The sequence below is a fragment of the Papilio machaon genome, chromosome 11 (assembly GCF_912999745.1).
Source record: "Papilio machaon chromosome 11, ilPapMach1.1, whole genome shotgun sequence".
Classification (NCBI taxonomy): Eukaryota; Metazoa; Arthropoda; class Insecta; order Lepidoptera; family Papilionidae; genus Papilio; species Papilio machaon.
This window is the reverse complement of record NC_059996.1, coordinates 3,438,101-3,460,779: the sequence shown is the minus strand read 5'-3', so window position 1 is coordinate 3,460,779 and position 22,679 is coordinate 3,438,101. Positions and strand designations below refer to the sequence as shown.

General features: G+C 31.7%; 2 protein-coding genes across 4 annotated transcripts in view; one reads left to right on the top strand and one right to left on the bottom strand.

The window, feature by feature from the left end:
- Positions 1–668: 668 nt before the first annotated feature.
- LOC106713868 (phospholipase A2 inhibitor) lies at positions 669–2,503 on the bottom strand. Its single transcript, XM_014506764.2, has 2 exons — positions 2,479–2,503; positions 669–2,115 (listed from the first exon to the last, which is right to left on the bottom strand). The coding sequence occupies exon 2, from the start codon at positions 2,102–2,104 to the stop codon at positions 749–751; it is 1,356 nt and encodes a 451-aa protein (XP_014362250.2). The 5' UTR covers positions 2,105–2,115; positions 2,479–2,503; the 3' UTR covers positions 669–748.
- Positions 2,504–10,829: 8,326 nt separating this feature from the next.
- LOC106714078 (protein unc-13 homolog 4B) overlaps positions 10,830–22,679 on the top strand; it is a 40,214-nt gene continuing 28,364 nt past the window's right edge. For 2 of the 3 annotated variants that reach the window (XM_014507023.2, XM_045680013.1), the window contains exon 1: positions 10,830–11,819. In XM_014507023.2, coding sequence (XP_014362509.2) covers positions 10,915–11,819 — 905 coding nt within the window. In that variant the 5' untranslated portion in view covers positions 10,830–10,914. Of the gene's footprint in view, positions 11,820–16,816; positions 16,977–22,679 lie in introns of those variants that run through there. The other variant, XM_045680015.1, reaches the window with a different exon arrangement.

The window sequence follows — 22,679 nt, the reverse complement described above, 5'->3', positions numbered from 1 at the left end:
GTAAGAGTAAATTAATATTAACTAATATAGTTACAACACATTATGTAATAATTGTTTTACGTTAGGTACATAGGTTAAGAGTTATTTAAATTGTTTGTTTTATTTCAACAATTGCTTTTATTACAGCATCGGAATGTATTTAATTGTAACACGCATAGAATTCTAATGTTCCTCGTTACATGAACATTTAACGTGCGTACATAAAATTAAGTTAAGTTTCACTGTTTTAGTGAAACTCAACTTTCCCTCTATCAGTTTTGGGATCAAAGACCGAGACCTCGAATACAATGCTACACACAGTCCCGTAAGGTACCATCTTTGAATACTAATGAAGTTCCATCAATTTTCATATGTGTTCGTTATTTGTTATACGGAAATTAGGTCAGAGATACGATATTTTTCTACATCAACTTATACAGTAAGTACAGAAGTATTAAAGGGACAATTAGATGATTGTGCTAATCAAAATTAAAGTAGGACAAGTTCTTTGTCTGAGTATACGCGAAGTAAATGAGTTGAGGAAGCAATGCCGTTTAATTTAGATCAATAAGGAATTCTTAACTCTACGTTCCTACGTACCCTACGTTCATATATTTAAAACTGTATTCATAAATCTTTTTTTATCTTTATCTTACTTTATGATTTTCAATTTTAGTTAGTATCTTGGTTCTTCTGCATAATTTTAATTGTCTATAAACTAACTTGAATAATATTATCCGTAAATTTTTTCTGCCACACAATAAAATATTTATTCATCGACAGGACGAGGGCGACAGGGAACCGGTATTTTCGGTGCTCCTTCCATTATTTCCATTAGGTCTGGTAATAAGAGTATCTTTTGTGTCAAATATGGAGCAATTAAATCATCGTACATATTAATAAATAATTCATTTGCTGCTTCATATCGTTTGCAAACAAATTCAGGTGTCGTCACACACACGGCGTGTTCTCCATTGTACTCATAATGATTGTAGTCGCAAAGTTGATTTCTCAATTCGTGTAACAAGTCTCTCAGACAGGCACATTGCCATGGATTTTCACTGAAATCAATATCCTTTAAACTTTTCACATTTGACAACATTGTGGACATTTGATTCGGATTTAAATATGTTATTCTATTATTAGATATAATCAGTTTCTTTAATGTAGTGTTATCAAATGAATTAGGATGAATATCTCTGAGTAAGTTATGTGAAAGGTCAAGTTCTTTTAAAGCAGGTATGTTCTGAAATACTCCCATGGAAAGGTAATTCAATCTATTGTTACTCAAGTTGATTTCCTCAAGGATTCGAAGGTTTACGAATGCGTCTCTATGGATATATTCTATACGATTATTTGACAAATCGAGAGTTTTTAAGAGGACCAATTTATGAAATGTAGCATTTCCAATAGCAGTTATTTCATTCAACGGCAGATCTAATACCAACAGCCTGTTTAAATTTGCAGTCAATAAAAAATCCGGTACTTTTTTGAGTGAACATTGTTTCATATGTAGATATTGTAAGCTTTTCACGTTACCCATGAATGTGACTTCGTTCATATCATTTCCGGATAAATCTAATATTGCCATGTCACATAATATATCACTATTTAAATTTTTACCGACTAGAGAATTGCATGTTAAATCTAAACTAACCATTTCTCTCGGACTAAAACTTATTAAGCCAGTATCGAAACTTTTCAAATTATTGCCTTCTAAATGTAGATTTCTTAGTTGAGTTCTATTAAATATACCAGGGGGTAGGTCTGTTAATAGATTCTGTGACAAATCTAAATCCTCCAGATGTGTATTCATATCGAATACTCCCATTGGTAAACTTCTTAATTTATTTTCTGATAAATTGAGATCCCAAACCAATCTTGCGTTGAATAATCCGTCAACATCTATTTGAGTTATTTGACAACGACGAAGAGTAACCGTAGTATAATCGCCTTCTTTGAATAGATCATCTCTTCTTAACACATTGTGACTTAATGTTGAGTAGCAAGTTAAACGTCTAATTTTAAATGACTTCAGATTATCATCATAGAGACATACCACTTTGGAGTCAATAATTTTTATCAAAGCACACCAAACGACTAAAGTCAAGACACGGAAGTCCATGTTCACCTTTTCTGAAACGTAAAAAAAATCTAGTTTATTAAATTGGTTTGTTTGTAATTTTAAAAACGCAATAGGATACTGTACAGCTGTGCTGTGAATGTGTTAAATGATCGTCTTCCATGAAAATACATACTAACTTTTTTAGAAAGTGCAGATACTAAGTATGTAGCCAGCTTTTAAGCGAATACTTTGAGATAAAGGTTTACAGAACTAGAAGTCGTAAATAGTGGGAACAAATCGCTGAACACAATCGAGACCTTAACACATTGTGTGTTTCCTAAGTCATATATTTTGTTAACTTTATAAAAAAGTGAGATTTCGTACCTTTAAATATATAAATCACAGCACAAGATACTAATAACACAATTACTTACTCGAATTGTTATTTTTTCGATTTAATAAACTTAATTTGAGCTAAAAACCGCCAGTTTATTTATTTAACTGTAATTTATCAAACTTGTGCGATCGCACTGACTCTACAGCTTATACCAATATACATAAGAATAACCCGAGTTGATAAGGGCTGTTACAATTATAAACATTTTCTGAGATTGCGCTTCGGGTAAATCCGAGCTGTATTAATAAATCAAAATAATTATGTTGTAAAATTATTTATATAACTCGACATAACTATGTAGATGTTATGAATGTTGATGTGGGAGAGACGTGTATTCGAAGTACTTCAACTCTGTATACCCCAATGGGTTAAGGGGGGTGAATTTTTTTTTTTTTTTTTTTTTAACAATTACTGAGAAAATAGACGTCGTTTTATTGTGAGTAGTGTTCGTAAATGCATGTGGAATTATGACCATCCTGTAGATAATTTAAGTCAATTTAGGCAATTGAGAGGTACCCAGGACAGCACTCCAGTTTACGATTTTGGAGAGGATTATTTCCTGTTTCAAATTGTATCAATTGTTATGTAATGTACTTAAGATTTATGTACGTTTCGTGTGTTTAATGATTATTATTACTTTTATACGTCAGATATAATGTGTGGACTAACCAAGAGGTAGGGCATGGAAAATGGATGGATTGCGTGAAAAATGATATGATAAAGAAGAGAGTTACTACAGAAGATAGATCAATCTGTAGGACAAAAACCTTGTGCTCCGACCCTTTGTGAGTGGGATAAGGAGAGGGAGATGATGATATTTGCAGTCATACGATTGCTTAGCCATAATCAAATCAAGTGTAGTGTGATTATTTTGTGTGGTATTTTGTATAGCATTTATCACTAAAGCCCTATCCACAAGTTTTAACTGAACACATTCGAAGTGTACTGAACTGTTTGATTATTCAGTTAAAACTGTGCAACTGAAAATGTGTAGCAGGCTTATCAGAACCACATTGTAGCTTTTGTTTTCAATAAACATTAGTTTCCACTGCCAAAACTTGCACGAAAACATGTCGTCTCTGTTCTATCAAAAAGAATGAGAGGGATGACATTATGTTTTTGTAAACGTGTTTTGCTAGTAAATTCCACAGCTTCTCTTTTTTACATTCTTCCAGTATGTTTCTGACGTAAAATACAAGGTAATTAGAACATGTCAAAGACTACACATGAAAGCTTTGCCAAGATCTTGACCTAATAAATGCGCTATAAATGTTATTCGCCGATAAAAGAATTCTGTTTTTAAAATATATTGTCAAGCCAAGAATGTAGGAAACAGCGAATACATTGACATTCTTATGTAGTTATTTTAAAAGTAAATTTTGTGCCAAAATTTGAGGTTATTGACCGTTACGCCGATACAAATAAAAACATTTTGATGTATGTAATCAGATCTACTTCTAAAATAACACTTTTGATTTAAGAAGACTTAAATCATAGAAAAAACAGAAAATGGATTCATTTGACATTTAAATTTGATTCAAGGATCGCTTACGGAAAGAACCGGTGCAAATAAAATTGTAACCTTAAGCTACTGAGATCAAAATCTCTGTGTAAAAGATAATCCCTGATCGTTATCCCTGTCATTATCTTAGACAAAACAGACATAACAATCTATATATATATAACTCAAGAATGGCTGAATCGATTTGACTGAAAATTGGTGGGCAGGTAGCTTAGAACCAGGAAACGGACATAGAATAATTTTTACCCCGTTTTCTATTTTTTATTTCGCGCGGACGGAGTCGCGGGTAAAAGCTAGTATGTTATAAACGGAGCTTTTGGTCTCAAAAGTACGATATAGAAGAACCTATGTTAAGTATTTTTTTTAGTAAAAGTTTAGATAACATAATATCATTATGTTGATCAATTAAGCAAACCCTTAGTGAAGATTGCTCATATTTAATTTCGGAGTGCTACAGTAAGAATATTAATTGACATATTATCAAACCAACATCCGTGTCGTAGTCAAGGGAGAAATGGTCGTTGGATTTAACAGTTACATCGACAAATACTAGATTGGTATAATTGTGCTGACCAGATCTCGTTTGACTGGTATCATCTAGTCAGTGTGAATCTCAGCCCTTATTTAGGTGGACAGTTAAGTCTAGTTTACAGTAATAATTAAATAAGTGGTTTATTAGAAAACTTTGTTTATTAATATGCAGATACCTTTTCACATTTTTTCTTAATAATCCTTTTTTAATGAAATCAAAAGTGTAGATTAAGTTTATAAACTAAATCATCATTCCTTTGAACTTCAGTAGAAGATGTCAGCGGTGCGGCAGCAGTAGAAGGGGTACTTAGATGTTACGTGATTTGAATTTTATTTATTGATAGTGGTACCTGGTTTTCTAGGTTTCTAGTTTTTATAACTCATCGTCTGATGATTGAGTCCTGCAGAGAATTTATCACTTAATACCAAAGGCTTATAGTTAAAAGGTTTGAAAGACTCTATGATATTCCTAAGTAAGTTTGGTGGTATGTAACAGGCGCCGACATAGGTACAGCAATACGGAGTCGCACGACAATGACCTTAGCGGAAGCTATTGTCACGCCCGCAGACACGCACAATGCCCCTCTCCTTTAGGTGATGTCACAAATAGGCACTGATAGTGACAATTAACACAAGTCCTTTACACAATAGAGTATTAAGCAACAGAGAAGTAAATAGAACGGAAAATAGCGGCATTTCTTTTAGACCATTAACTTCTAGACTGAACATTCTTCTGGTACTGTGGTCACTGTGATAACTGTTAGCAATGTAATCTAAGAATGAATTTAAAAGTAGCCTATTCGTGTCTTGAAACTTACGTCATATCCTATAAGAAGATATCGACCGCACTTGTTCTTTAGATTGTTTTGTATTTTATGAGCGACTAGCTTTTGTCCGCGACACCGTTCGCGCAGTATTAAAAAAAATATTGTGAGTAGTAAGATCCGTTAATCGTTCTGGTGATACCTTCTAACAAACATCCATCATTAACATTCGGATTTATAATATTACCAAGAAATATTAATAACATTGATATTAACTTGGTCATAGATATTTTGGACTACGTTGCGGTTATGTTAAAGGTAAAACATTATTTGGCAAAAAATCATATGTCAGGAACTTGTTCCGAGTTTACAAAATGAATTATTCAAACTTTTTATTTTTGTAAATTCTAATTAGACATCTACAAGTTTTGTGATAGAATCAAGTCATGTTTTTCATTGTATTCATTCAATATGTCGAGATTTTGATTTAAACATAAACGGTGGAAATTTTTAACATATCCACAAGAAAAAATAAAATTAACTATACCTACAGATAGTTAGTTATACTTTTGTAATTTGGTCTGTAATCAGAATTAGATATTATCCAGATCTATGCTGATTACCAAACTAGTTTAACAGTTACTTACGCCATATTTTTTTTATAAAACAAAAGGCAAACGAACATGGGAACAACAAAGTGATAATCGCTGCCCTATGGACATCTGCGATATCAGAATGTGCAGATGAATGAGTCTTTTAAAAAAAAAAAATAACATTTAATCCTTCGCACCATTACAACGCAATCGAAAACTAACATATTACAAAATAATTATAAATACATAAAACAGAATAAAATTAAAATTACACTAGAATAAAGAAATATTTATAATTAACGTTGCAATGCTGACCGGATAGGGTCCTCCCTCAGCTTTGTATGCTGGGTGCTCCTCTCTGGAACATTCAGCGCTGATCTTCCGCGAAAACCCTCACGACTATCCGCACGCCAGTTGCAGCGGTGGATAACCAAACATAAATATTTATATATAAAGATAAATAAAAATTTCAATATTACAAAAGATAAAATAAGATAAGAACTAATAAATAATATAATTATTTTAGGAAGAGGTACGCTCTCTTCTCGAAGGAACTTGAGTATTACTATAGATTTCTAAATCTCCTAGACTTTCTGAAGGTACTCCCTGTAATGCAACGAAGTATGGCTGAAAGCCTGGCTCCGTTTAACGTCATTTTGACATGACATTAACTTAACATCTCCGTGAAGAACGTAATTTACATAATTCCCATTAAATTAATACGTAACTATGAAAAACGTGGCCTAAACTCGATGCTCTATTTAACCCATTGTGGCGCTGGGCAGGTCTGATGAGTCAAGTGCAGGAGCGGTCGTCTGGAACGCGCTCACTGCGAGTCCCGAGCGTGTGGCTAACACACGTGCACGACATTGCTCTAGTGTGTACGCGCCCTTATATTTGAATCTAATCAACCCATATAGTGTTGATCTATCTATCTGTTCTATTAGTGTTTTTAGATATAGTGATTGTGGGAAAATACTTAATCATGGCTTTCACTTGAATAGTAGTAAGTACCAATATAAGTTTTTTTTTATTTATCTAGTGTACACATTAAACTAGAATACAAAAAAGTAAAATAATGTGTAAATATTGAATAGTTTAGATTTCGCAGTTTTTTTTAATGCTTCGTATACAACCATATTTGCATATTTACAAAGACTTTGTCTCAAAAATATTTCTAATTTAACTACGTTTCTACGAAACTTTTTAATAAATATAAGTTACAATCAAAGTAGCTAAAATATTTAACTGGACACGTATATTTCCTTACACATATTTTAATTTTATTTATAGAACATTTTTGATATAATTACAAACACTTAATGATACTGATAAAAGCATTTCATATTAAAGAGAAAGGGGCGTCCAGTTATTTTGGTTAAAAGTTTAAAACAATGAAACCCACTTGCTCACTGAAGCGCCAACAACAAATTTTGCTTACTGACGAAACATTCAGTCATAGAAATACATAGATCGTAATTAGATAAAACATGGAGAATATAAGATATATTTTAGAAATTTTTCATGGTTAGATTTCGCAATATAGTTTACGAAGTGGGTGTGCTTTTACTCTGTAAAGATACAATGTTTTACTATGAATTTATCAACCGATATTAAACTGGCGAGAATTTTTTTTGTCATCAGCAACAATACTAAAAAAAAACAACTACTTTTATATTTGGAATCAATAAAATGCATATTTTCAACATTTCATTGATAAATGATAGCGTTTGTGCGATTTACGACAAGTATCAAAGACTAGAGCCTTTGTAGAGCGAATACAAAGGCTCTAATCTATGATACTTGTTTGTTTCTTTATGTTTTCTTCTTGCTAGGATAAAGGATAAAGTAATGGTTATCACTAAGTCTACAAACAAATGATGTTTGTATACAAGGATTTTATTAATTAAAATCTTTATTAATCTATGTAGATCATACATTTTATAGAGTCTCCTTTATTAAATCAAAGAGCTCTTGTCTGTAATCTGCCAGGCTTGTTAAATCTCTAAATTAACGCACCGAGATGATTCATGGAACAAATTGAACTACTTAAATGTTCACAGTGACGTTATGAAAATAAAAATCTTCTGTTATCTTTTTCTTATCATTTTTATCGCACTTACGATTCTGTAAAAATTTTACCCATGAGGTTTCTTTCATCGTAGTTCGATTTTGTTATTGGTAATTTAGAGACGTGACGTATTTTAAATCTAAATACATGTAAACAATTAAGATATGAAAGTGTTTTTTTGTCTAATTTTTGTTACATTTATTTATTTTATTTGTGTATAAAAATAAGTGACGAACTATTTATAAATGTTAACAATAATTTAGATTGTTAAATTGTATTGTTCAACTCGGTGTGAAATCACCAGATGGGTATACTACTTTAATATAAATATGAATGTAAGTTTTTTCGTTATGCTTTCTCACTTTGTTTATGTATAATAATATAGTTTTAAACACTTTATTGCTCATATTAACGTCATTATGAAATCTTGCGTTCAAAATTTTAATACTACTGTCCACAGGACACTGTCACCTTTCTCTCGGAATGAGAAAGAATTAAAATAAGTACTTACTAATAATACTGAGTTTCCACTCCCAAAATACTTCTCTTTGAAAAAAAATGAGACAGAATATGTTATAATAGAAGTATCACGCCAGTAGAATTTCACAGTGAGGACCAAAAGGACTAAAAGTGACTGACAAAGTATATTCCATATATTGACAAGACAATTAAAAGGTTTGATTCATAATATTCTATTAAAGGGAGAGTTGTTTTCTTTGGCGTCGCGCCAAACTCGAACTTTGAATTCCGGCAAGTTCAGAATTAAAAAGAGATTTAGGTCAGTCGCCGTTTGGTTGGCGGTCGCTAATTTTGGTACATATTGCCATGCATTTTCCGCATTTCATTTCATCTATATCCGTCTTTAAATAAGATCGTTCTTAAAATTGGTTTTCAAGGAATAGACAAAATCACGGTGTTGATGTTAGCGACTTTACTAACTCACTTATTTCGGTCTTATTATCGACTATTTTCACACCCTTTGAAGATCCATCTTCAGGGTAAGTGGATAACAAGCCACATTAGCGGTCGCATCACGCCGGGCACATTGTAACGAAACTAATCGGTACCTAGACTGAAATAAATGTGAATTAATCCTGACGTGATCTTTCATTAGTATAGTATAATGTTTTAATTTAATATTATTCTATTTTGCATAATATTTGACCGAAAGGACTTATTTCAAAGAGTAGGTATTTATTCCGATATCATTTACTAAAATTGCTAAACAGTTATTGTTGTTTCTGGTTTTGTAAGTAACAAAAACTCGTGTATATATGTTGTAAGAACCTGTACTAATAGATAAGGTCGGCTCGGCCGGATGCAGAAGGTATCGCGGTAATTCATTTCGGAAGGACGTTATCCAACCGGCCGATGTTAGAAATCGCGATTGACGAACGCATCCTCCGCAAGCAAGCGGCGGAACGAAAAGGTTCACGTACACATTGCAGTATGAAAATGTTTTGTTGCATGGCCACAACTTATTACTTAATTGAAATACGAATATTCATCACATTACCGTGATCTATTTTAATAATTATGAGTAACTACAGATATGAGCCGTCCAGAAGTTTTTGAGTTTATTGTGTCAACAAAATCTTTGTTCATATGATAAACACATAGAACTGAGTTAATGAGCAATGCAAAGTATAATTCATGGTGTAAATAGTGAGGATCCCGTCTATTGCTAGTAAACCTTTACGCAAAAAGTATTCACAATTTGTGGTGGGAATCGAAACAGGAAGAAACACTACAAAAAGTTTAGTTCTTGAGTTATCTTTCTTAATAAGCGCCTGCAACAATAATAAGGCAATAATTATTATAAAAAGGTGTTACTTATTTAAAGTGGCGCTTTATTAACAATATCGATAATCAATATAGTAAATATTATGACTGTAAGTAAATTAAAATGTGTCTTCATAAAACGTCAACAATAAAAGGAAGAAAATGAGACTGTTATTAAAGCCATGATTCATTACTTATTTAGATTTTGACAACACGTGCTAGCAGACAGCTTGAGTTTCTTAGAACGATCTCCTAATTAATTTAAGCTAATTTGTTTTATTGCTTTGTACTGGTTATGATTGCACGTGTTCTAGGAATGTTACAGTAGAATATTCTCATCAGCGATATGATTTTATCTAAGTTAAATGTGTGTGTATTCATTGTCGTAATGTTTGTATAAAACTTGTTGCTTTCCCTCTCATTTTCTTTGAGAAAAAGAGGCAACAATATGTTTTAGAAACTCGCGGTATCTCAATTGCCTTACATTGATTTCTATACTTAACATATTATTAAACCTTATCAGTACTTGATTGTTTTATCGTGTAATATATCTGAACAGGAATACCTCTCCAATGTATGGAAATTCTATATTAAATTGTGACGTAAACGGTCTCACTTGGTTGACCTGATTTGGTTTGAAGAGGAGCTCTATGTATGTAATGACTCTGTCCGCTCTATAAAACTACGCTCTATGCTCTACATCTGTGCCAAATTTCATCGATATCCGTTGAGCCGTTTCGAAGATATCTTCAAACAAACATCCATCCATTCTTCCATCTAAACATTCGCATTTATAATATTAGTAAGATTTATAATCGATATCAATGCCCTATCCATGACCTAAACAGTTGTGTAAAAAAAATTATGTAACAATATTTTTTGATGTCTTGCGTCACTCGTATGAAATTTAATAGGTGTTTTTCATTAATAATAAAATAATACATTTAAATTTTATTATTGCTTGCTTTAATATTCTTCTCCATACTGTTTTCTTTTTAAATCGGTCAAATTTTTCATTGATCTATGCATAGTATTCAAAATATTATAAAGTCTTTAAAAAAAAGTTATTTTGTTAAAAATTGAAGAGATAAAAGTTAACTTTGAATTATCATGTTACAGGTAAAACCTTATCCAAATTAAATCAGCAAGCGGCTCAATCTCAAACGGAAAGACGTTAATTTATATATTAGTGATTAGTAAAACAAAGAGAATGCCAGAAATAGGGCCAATGATGCGGGCGCTCGAGCTGCAGCGGCTGATCGAAGACAAAGTGACGGAGTGGCGAGAGAGGTCGGCCCGGGTCGCCGGCCGCGCCCGCCCCGACGCTTATCAAGACCCACTCAACTTCCACAGGCGCACTAACAGGCGCAAAAACAGCGCTCAAATAAACAGAATTATCGCAAAGTACTCCAAAACAAATAGGACCGCAGCGCAATCACACGCGACAGTAGAACAAACCCTCACGCCTCCGACGCGCCCAGCACGACATAAGAAGATATTCGCCAAACTAAAACCATCGAAAAGTGAAGATAATTTAGTAAGCGTCGGTACCATGGAGGTTCACAATGAACCTAACCCAGATATGAAACAACAGACTAGGTTTAATATCAATAAATACAATGCGAAGAGTTGCGAAGATATCACTGCGTTCGTTGACATCGAACACGCGATGAAGAGTAAGAATTTTCAAGAGAATAGTATAATAAATTCGAAGACGGTCTCCGACACGAGGCCGAAGCTGCACAGCATATGCGAAGACGTTTTCGATTTGTCTGATTTTAAAGACAGCGGTGTAGAGTTGAGACATAAAACAAGTTTTGTCACTTCGACTCCTTTGTCTAATAGGAGGACATGCCCCCCCTGTGATACAGTGTCGATGATCAGTTTCGAAAAGTGTAGTAAATATTCGTTTAGTGATGGTGACAAACTTAAAAAAGGTAGTTCAGAACCAGACATGTTGAGTGACTCCTGTTTAAATTCGAGTGAACAGACCAGCGACGCGAAAAGTTTGGATAGCAAGAAGAGATGGAAAATGCTCAAACCACATTTTCGGAGAGGAACATTTGACTGTATACTTCGATGGCGTGGGAAAAAACCGCAGCAAAATACGACCAAGTAAGTGATTCATTTTTTGAACATGTTGACGTTAGAGGCGTAGGGTTTATTTCCACTATTAATCATGCCATAAAAAAGATGTTCGACGTAAAACCAACATTTGATCTAAGAATTAAATTTTACATAATAAGCGATATTCTCGTGAAATTTAGACAGTACCAAATTTTAACACTGTTCCATATAATTAGCATTATCCGATAATATATTCATAGAATATAATCTTTCTAAGTACATAACTGTACATTAGGCGTAACTGTAGATGATTGAATCTCCGCAGCGTACAGCACACATACATAGCAGCGCAACTAATAAAATTTGAAAATGCGAATAAAACATATGTTTACTGTGACAAACATTTGTACTTAACCTACTTATAGTGTGAACAAGATATAAAATTAATCATTGGCTAGATATAATCTTAAAACATCCAATATTATAAAAACATATTTTACGCCAGAAAAGTGGTGCAACCTAGTTTGTTCAGCCTTTTCACTAAAATAATAAATGAAACTATGATAAAGTTTTTAATATGATAAAATAATTACAAAACTAATGACAACTGATATAACTAATATCGGTTTCTAGAACTCTTAGCGGAAGCTTTTCAAGTAAATACATTTAATAGTGTGATCACCATTACTTGATGATAAAATTGCGCCTTGTTATCAGTACTGGCAATTTGGAGGTAACTGTAATTTGCTATTTTTTTACGAAGAATAAAACCATTTAAACGATACAAAAAGAACATAATATTATAATGTTATCTAAGAATATATACGATCTTTATCTCCACGGTAGAGATTTTAATGTTTAAAATTTCTTTATTTTTATTTCATAAATACATAACGTATAATATCGTAAGATAGCTTTCCATGTTTCCAATATTGACACCCTTATTGGTATCTCTGTCTGTCCATCTCATTTTCATCGAAAAACATAGATTAAACAATACGTTTTGTGAAAGTGCTAGGCTGTGGAAACTAAAAGTAATCTTGTACACATTGTTAATCGGGTCGAACATATTTTAGAGGGCATCAGGGCAGTAGGTCAGCGGGCCCTTAGCCTTGTCTATAAATTATTAATTCCCTTCACACAGACAGTAATCACAATCCTAAAGCGAATGAATAGCAATGAGATATTGAAGGATGAATATAAATATAACTACACGAATACTCGGCATCAGATAGAATATTTAAAAAGACATTTTAATGAGAAGAGCAGTTAGTGTGACCGTTAAATTACTAATGTCTTTGTTTTTTTAATGACAATTTAAGGGATGATAATATGTTTTAATACAAACATTTCAACAATGTAAACCCACAGTTAAGTTTGTTGTTTAAAGATTCATGAAGGTTGTTTACAAGAGCACTTATTGATAAGACATGTCCATTGCGCAAAGGAGCACGCTCATAAAATTATCGACCTAATAAATGCTAGACTTGAATTAAAATGTTCTGCAACTGTTCTGTGTACACTTCAGAAAATATCGAACATAGACATTAAATACTGTTTTTTCTTAAAGTTGAGATTAAAATATTTTAAGAATATTTTCGGAGCGGAAACCCGCCGTCATCGAGTTGTCTATTTTATGTTTAGTTTTATAATTACTATTCTATGATCTTTTCCTGCTAGACATTGTTTTGTATCTAGATATAGTTGCTATGAGCACTTGACGACCTTGAGATCGTGCACGCAATACATAACCGTGTATTTACGCAAAATGCCGCACCTGCCCGCAATTGTTATATGCGTTTGTACACTACGAGAACTCCGTCACTATAATGGCTTTATAATAGCAATTGTGCTGATAAAAATATAACATCGGAGCAAAAACGTTAGGAATTGTTTTTGCGATACTTGAGCTTGGTTAAATTGTATTTAAAACTCCATTTTAGTCTCATATATGTTTTAGGCTCATATATGTTCGTTCCCAAAAAGGGCTTCGAGACTTGTTTACTGTTCAAGTTAATTGAAGTTAGGGGTGATCCATCCATTACTGCACATCTAATCTGCCAATTTCTGAAAATGTATATGCAATATAACTGCCGACCGGTATTATTACAGGCAGGTTTTTTAAATGAATGTTAGCTTGAATTTCAAAGACCAATAAATGTTTAGATAGTGATAAATAGACTTCAATTGTTTTAAAATTGTAAAGTTTGTTCGATATTCGATATTACAACTCTAATTACCGATAAACTCTTCATTTTGATATACATAATCATGAGCATTATCATTTTAATTTCATTCTTTCTGTTTACATCACGTACACAACATACGCATCTCAGTCACATTATGTCACCTTCATCCAAAACTTTGATGGCTCAACACTAATATCTATATAATACGATAGGTTTAATGATCGACTTGTAGATCTGTCCCTTAAGTTTAATTGGCACTCTTAGATCTTTTTACCATACATACATATAAACAGGAAAGCATACTCCTAAAGCAATATTTTCAATCTAGACTAAAACTCAGTCGAGTATGTATCGATAGAAGTAATGTTAATTGACAGTTATTAATAACTTTATTAAGTTTGTTTATAATATTACAGCATACAATATTCGCACATTTAAAGTAGTTGGTGTATTGCGTTTTCTGGGATCGAATACTTCTGAAGGTTAAATTTTAATTTGAGCAAACTAGCACTATCCTGATGGATCTTTGTCCAGTTTCCCCAATTCTTCACGTTTTGTATTTTAAACTAGAACTTTACGAAACAATCTAAATTTTACATTTGCTGGTATGTTTTACGGATAATAAGTAATTTGTTATTTTTGTCTTTGAAACTGATTAAAATTTAGATTTCTTTGGTAGTAAGAATTAAGTTTTTTTATGGTTGTAAAAGTACCCGAAGAGTTAATCCCTAGAACCCCAGATCGTGTGCGTCATTGCGTAAGATTATTAATAGCATTAATTGAGTGTTATTTACTATATTTTTAATTATATAATGAGATCACTTGTATGAACATAGTAGCGGTAATCCTTGTGTGAGTAACATGCATGTAGCTGATATTAAATAATTTATTATGTTTGCCAAATAATCCTTATTCCTTACCGTACTGGAGTTGAGGATGGTGTTTAATACAATTGTACGACGATATTTAAAAATAAGGTAACTATTAGTTTGCTTTTATTTTTTATTGTAAAATAATTACTTGATTGTATGAAAACAATTCGGTTGCAACACATTTGTTTGGACATTAAAAAAAATTGAGCAATTTCGTAACATCATCAATTGAACTTTGTAACGCACAAATCGAACTTTTAGAATCATTTCATCGTACATTAATGCATACGTAAATGTACGATTTTCCTGCTTTGTGTATTTCTTTTAATGACCATTAACTTTTCAATTGGTCTTAAAATTAATTTTATTTTAAACGTCGCAACAATCTACGTCTATAAGATAAAAATGAATAGTTTAAATTAAAAAAATGTTAAACATTCTTGAGTTTGCTTATAGTTCATATTCTTGATATAAAAAATCAAAGTATTTTATGGAGAAATGAACAAATTTAGTAAGATTTTTTTTCAACGACGAATTTATTTAGCTCTTGACATATTAAGATATAAACTGCAAAGTATAAATAAGATTTGAACTCGGCCTTCGACGTTTGCCAAAGCATGATTACAATAACTATTTAACATAACAATAACTCGCGCCCCGCATTGAATAAAAATTCAAAGTCATCAGAGTTATAATACATTTTTGTAGTAATTAGTTACATCTAAAATCCAAGAAGCTTGACTGACTGCCTCCGGGATAGAATAAGAACCAAATTTTACCCCCCGCCCCTAGATTGGGAAAGTCTTAGACTGACGTTTTTAATAACTCACAAGTCTCGGTACACAAATACTTAATCTTTTCTTGTCAGTTTTAAATCATGTAGTGTATTCAAATATTTATAAATATCAACCTTTATGTGGGATAGAAGAGTAATAAGGGAGAAGAACTGATTTTATTAGATAAAGGGGATTGATGTCTTTTTAAAACGTATTAATACAGAAATTTAAAAAATAAAAGTTTCTACAATGATTGTTATGGATATAGGTAGTCACTTCCTACGTGTGAAATTTCTTGTTTGTACCCATGAATAAAAATAAATATATAAAAGTATTAGATCGCTTTTTATAAGAACAAACGATACCTACAGACTCTAGATCCGTACTAATTGCACATATTACACTACTAAGTTCCTTTTTTATTAATATTTTTCCGTTCCTTAAATAAAAAAGAACTATTGCTTCATCTAGTTCATATGAATCTTGAAGTATTTTCCAGTTATTTGTCGTCAACTATACTAGCATTAAAAGCTTAGGGAAAGCCATGTGGTATGAGGAAAACATAGTTGAATAACGATCATTGTATTTGTGCAGGGCGGCGGGTTCGTGTGAACGGGTACCGTCCGCGATGTTCATGTTGAAATATAAAGTCGCAATCGGAATTACCAAGTTTGTTAGCTACGCTATTGTCTATTGTGGTTCCGTATATTACAATAAGTATCCTAATATAATAAACTAACTGTTGTCCACAGCTTCTAAGCTATAAAGGGAAATAATCGAGTTAATTTACGATTCCAATATATAACAACTTCTAATATTTAAACTTGATTAATTTCTACAACAATATTAATCTTTTGACATTAAAATGTTATAATGAGTAATAAAAAATAATAGTGAGTGAGAAAATGGTTTTTGTGTATGTCGCCTTGGAACTCTAAAAAATTGGAGTAGGTAATAAACCTGAGTCAAACAAAGTTATAGAGCGCTTGCAGTAGTGAGACAGTCGCAGGAGCCGCGCGCAACGCAATGCCTGAAAATTTTGCACCAGACTACAGTGTAGAATTATCGCGGTGTATCTATTGAAAAATACGTTTGTGGTATTATTATCCATTTTTTTTATTATTAATAGTAGTATTATTAAATTGAAACAACAAAATTATTTAATAAAGTGTTTACTGTTTGTGAGAAACGGAATTCCCACCACGATTGAGGTGTTTAAGATCCCGATATTAGTAAAAACCACGAAAGTTTAAAGTTATATATAATAAAGTGTTGTTTTATCGTGACAATGGATAAATCAGTGCAACAAGATCCTTGGAAGTTTGTGTACAAAAAGTTACAAGACAAAGAAATTATTAGAAGGAGAAAGTAAGTAAAATTTATAGCAATCAATTCATATTTTTATTAAAATATAGTTACTATTGTTATTAATAATTAATTAGAGGATTTTCGGTTTTGAAACAATTAACTTAGTTAACTTAGTTAGTTAAGGAAATAAACATTTTTTTCTGAATAACTGAACGATTTATTTACTGAAAAAACATGTTTATACATTATACTTATACATTTTTATATAAAACTATGACTTTTGCCTATTTATTATCATGATTGTTTAAACGATGAAAAACAAACCTCACATCATACACAAAGGATGTAAGTTGATGAGATAAAATTACTGATAATTGTGACAAAACAAGCAAATCTCAGTATCTTTAGGAACATATTACGTAATAAGGATTAGTGAGAAGTAGACACTTCATAGTTTTGACAGGTATATTGTGCTGAGGAAGACTTTAGAACATGATTTCTTTTTACGACCAAAATATGCCGAATGTTCGTATCATATTGAATTTATAAATTAAATTTTACATTAACAAGTACTTTAAAATGAAAAAAATATTAAATAAATTATGTAAAAACTTAACCATCTTGTTATTTTGATCAAAAGTGGATTCAATCAACTTATAATTATTTGAAACAGACACATTCAAATGCATGTTGCTAATAATTGCTTACTAATATTTCACGCGATGTCAATGAAGAGCGTTGACCTGCAGCTTGCATTATTACGATTGGTTTAATTCATGATATTCTAAAAATGAAATTTTTGCCTAAGTTATTAAAGAAATTGTTTTAACAATTTCTGCATTCAGATTTTCTACTCATAGGAAAGTGCAATAAAATCTAAAAACGTTCGGACAGGCTTTTCGTGTCTAAATATGTAGCATGTAGCAGTATATGTAATTGATTGCTTTGCGAAACGTTCACGTAAAATATTATGGGAATGTTTCGCAATCGTCAAATCGCCATGAATCGACCTCAAGATTATCAGAAAATGTGAGCCAAACTCACAGTTACAGTACAACACAAGTTATTAATATCTTAAGAATTGTTTATAATAAAATATATCAGAAGTGGTCTGCATGTATCAATCCAGATATGATCTCACTGTAAACTTCAGACATAAATCACTAATATTTATAAACTCCAACATATTTGTAACCGTGCGTTTCCATTACTAAAATATGAATAAAAACATCGAAATCTCACATTTTTAGTGAAAACCTAAAGTTACTTTGTCTGTACTTGCTATCAAAATAAAGGCAAATTAATATGTGTTAAAAGGAAAAAAATCATTGAATTAACGAAATGTTTAAATGAACTTTGCTTCACTCTATCTAAAGATAATCAATACTTATTATAAGTCTATAAAGACTTATGAATAAACTGTCGCCCGCGATTTCGTCCGCGCGATATTAATAAAATTATTAGCCTATTTGAACACATGTAGAACATAGTCTGGAAAAACTTCCAGACTATGTTCTACCTCTATTTCAAATTTAAGAAAGATCCGTTAAGCCGTTCTGGAAATACCTTCAAACAAACATCCATCTATATACATCTAAACACTCGCATGTATAATAGAAGTTAGTGTTAGTGTGTAAGTGTTAGTAAGATGATTTAAGCAGGATATGTGGACATATTGTTACAAGCAACATCTTCAATATTAACATTGCAGTGATGCGTCATCTGAACCAAATATGTCAGCTAAACACAAAGAGGTCGATGATACAAAGAAAAATATGAATTCGCAAAATGTAATCGAGTACTAGATTTTTTTATGTAGTTTTAGTTTAGTAACCTAATAATTCGTAATGTAGTAATACGTTAAATATGAAATATTATTGTAATAAATCGTTGTGATCAAAAGAATTCAATATTTCAATTCTATGCTTAGCACTATTCTGGTGAACATCTATCTTATATATATAAAAGAAAGACGTGTTAGTTACACCATTTATAACTCAAGAACGGCTGAATCGATTTGACTGTAAATTGGTGGGCAAGTAGCTTAGAACCAGGAAAAGGACATAGGATAATTTTTACCCCGTTATCTATTTTTTATTCCGCGCCGACGGAGTAGCGGGTAAAAGCTAGTTAGTAATAATATAGATTCAACCGTTAAAGTGAATCCATTTATCAAAGAAAATGCATTGAGTTTCTCGTTTCTTTGATGAAAATATGGTTTTAGACGACGTAAAATTGTACATATGAATTTCCATTGCCGAAACAGTTAAAAAAAAAATTGTTATCTTTGTTTTTAAAGAGGGGTGACAATATGCTGTACTAGCAGTTGCCCTCAACTTTGTCCGTGCAGAATTAAGAAAAGCTAGAATGATAAACATCGAATGGTCTGAGTTGTTAACAAGATAATCACATGCAGTATTGTGCATTAAGTAACCAACCAATCAACGAACACCAGCCTCGTTCATCTGTGTACAGAGAACTATGAATGTATGTATGTACATACAGACAGACCGTCTTATTTATATTTACTTTAATACAACGACATCACGCTTTATAACTTTTTGTTTGGCTTGGAATTTACACTGAAATGTGAAGTGTAAAGATAAAACGATACCGTTACCGTTAAATGTAAATAATACGCAAATAATATAACTTGTATAAGCTTTTAGAAATGGAATGTACTTATTTTGAGGTATTAGTTTAATCCATTACTCGCCTTTATTTATGTTTTATTTTATTTATTGATATTTATTATAGGATAGAGTAATACAACGCCAATTTAAAGATCCTAGGTTAACAAATATCGCCGGAAAAAAGTTCTTTATAAGTAAATTTTAATATATATTGAACACTAATATCAAAAATATAAAATACACTATAAAGTATATCATATCTTCTATATATAAAAGAAAGTCGTGTTAGTTACACTATTTATAACTCAAGAACGGCTGAATCGATTTGACTGAAAATTGGTGGGCAGGTAGCTTAGAACCAGGAAACGAACATAGGATATTTTTTATTTTGTGTGCATTTTTTTTATTCCGCGCGGACGGAGTCGCGGGTAAAAGCTAGTAGTATATAATAAGAAAACATTTATCAAAAGCCAAGGTTTCAGTTTTCTAACTGAAGTAGGTATGAAGTGGTTTTCTTGTAGAATAACCCGAGTCGGGGAAACCCTATTGTCTTATTTGGTTGTAAGTAAACAGTCTCAATAACCGCCAATTAACACATCTGAATTCGTGATTCACTATTTTAGGATAAAAATAATATCGAAGTGGTAGGATCTGTAGTTTATTTGGGAAATTTTACGATGTTACATCTATGTCAAATGATTTAATAGTATGCACCTTTGTTTGACGTATTTAAATATTTGATGATTATTTGAAAATCAAACAAAATTTACATAAAAAATGGATCCTCCAAATGGATACCTAAACAAATAAAATTGTAGTGTCTGTTTGTAATATCAAAAAAAAAAAATTCGTACACATGGTTTAATTGCGTTACTTAAAACGAAAAACCAATTTTTTTAATTTTTGTCTGTCTTTCTGTCTGTCTGTGCGTAAATCCACATTTGTTCCTAGTTATCTTCGAAATCATAAGGGAAAGTAATTATCTTAGGCTACTTTTAGCTCTGCGCAGACGTATTCGCGGGCGACCGCTAGTAGTAAATAGTTAACAATTATTACTGTTATTAGGTATTAATAATATAGCACTAGAAAAATATCGTAATATCCTTACATTACTCGGTAAATTATCTTGGACATTAATTATTATACTCAATGGCGGACACAATATACAGCAAATGACCATTGTTTTCCTCGCAAATAACTCAGGAAATACCTTAAGTATACTCTATACGAATGGTATTTATGATGTTTTAGATATGTTATTGTATTTTAATTTCGAAGAGATAATGTGCTATGGACGGAGTCGCGGGCGACAGCTAATTATAGCTAAATATTAAAGTAAAAAAGCTTCGCGAATACGTTATGGTTCAAAAATTATTAAATTTCCCTTCAGACTATTCCATTAGCCTTTTTGCCTTCGTTTGACAGTAAGGCTGAGCTATTTATAACTAGGAGAATTATTCTAGTCGAACTATTTCCCACGCTTATAAAAGTGCCATAGATAACAATTGCAAGGTTTCAGCAGAAGTCTTATTATCTTACCATTTCAGTCTCAATACGATTTAATTTACTAAAAAATAAAAATTTTGTTATCGTCGTTGTGAAAAAGTTTTTGTGTTTTCTTGAGAGTACGAGAAGTTTTTTTTAATGTGTTTTTCTGAAACTAGTTACACAACTTTATTATAACTAATTTAAAGGTGTATAAGATGAATAACCTTTTCGTCGGACTACTTTTAACTTTTGGTATAAAAAAGGGTGACACTGGTCATTACAGAGTAACACAGCTCGTGTATCCATTTCTGGTTAGTAAAAAATACAATAACGTGACAAGAGCTTTATAACCTTCAGTTGACCTTGTATATTTCAATTCGAAACTTTTTTACCTGTGCGTTTCGCTCCACGGCACTATCATGTGGAGGAATAATGTTTAACAAACGCTAATGATAACGTCGTCATAGTGACTAAATGTAACTAACAAAAGAGTCTCACGTCTATTAATAAATTATGACCAGTTTCGAAACAAAGGCTGTTTCAACTAATTAAAAAATAATTATAACAGACTATGGTTGATAGTTATTATTTCTTCAAAATTCCATCGTCCATTTATGGATACGAAAATTAAAAAAACATTGAATAAACTAAAATTACTTTTAAATGGTCAATTTCGGTTTTAAATCTTTAATTTCATGTTTGTTCACTTTTATATATGTTCTTCGATTTATATACTGATTAAATATTTAAATATTCTACAAGAAACGACTCCGTAAACAATAATACAGTCAAATTGACAGTTCTAAGCCTCAGATACAAAATATACTTATTTGAATTAAATCCTATTAGCCGTAAAGACCGATTTTTTGTTCTTTTTTTGAATTTGTATTTTAGTAGTTATTTTCCCCAATTGTAACTATAGGTATAACAATAGAGATCGTGATTATTGTTTACAAAGTAGGCGCACAATTGACACGGAATATTTTAATGCTACGTGAATCAAACTCAGAATTCAATGTTATGCCTAATATTTTGTGTTACTCTAATTTGTCTAAAAACCTTTGAAGAAGGAAAATTAAATGTTATCTTCGTTGATTATTATTAAGTGAAATAAACTAGTGTTATTTTGCGCACTAATAAAAAAAGACATCTCAAGCAATAAGGAAAAGTAATTATGAAAAATATATGCTTTCATAAGGAAATTGACACATTATATTTTTTATCAGATATACTTCTCTTGTTTTGTCAAGTCTAGATGAAAATATAGGAATCAAGGTCGTGTTGAAAGAAGATAGCGTGATGCGTTCGTTAGATCTTTAGTTCGTTGAACCGAGACTATGGCTACCTTCGGTTAAGTCGAATCGTAATCCCACGCTCTTTTCAATTAACGTTCAAATGTTCAACGATTGAAGTCAAGAGGGCAGTTGAACCGTTTAGTTAATTTCATTGAATACTAGCTACAAATGCTACTTTCTAATATTTCTCCAAGATGGTCTACTTTAGGCTATTTGCTTCTAGTCCTTGACGCCAATATTTTACAGATGTCTTATTTCATTCAGCTTTATTTCGGTCTGCAATTTACCAGATAATTCTAAATCTGCCACAAGACAATACTCCTAGGCTATTAATCGTTTTATTTAAC

Coding starts and splice junctions, on each gene's coding strand:
- LOC106713868 (XM_014506764.2), bottom strand. CDS start 2,104: ATGGACTTCCGTGTCTTGACTTTAGTCGTTTGGTGTGCTTTGATAAAA.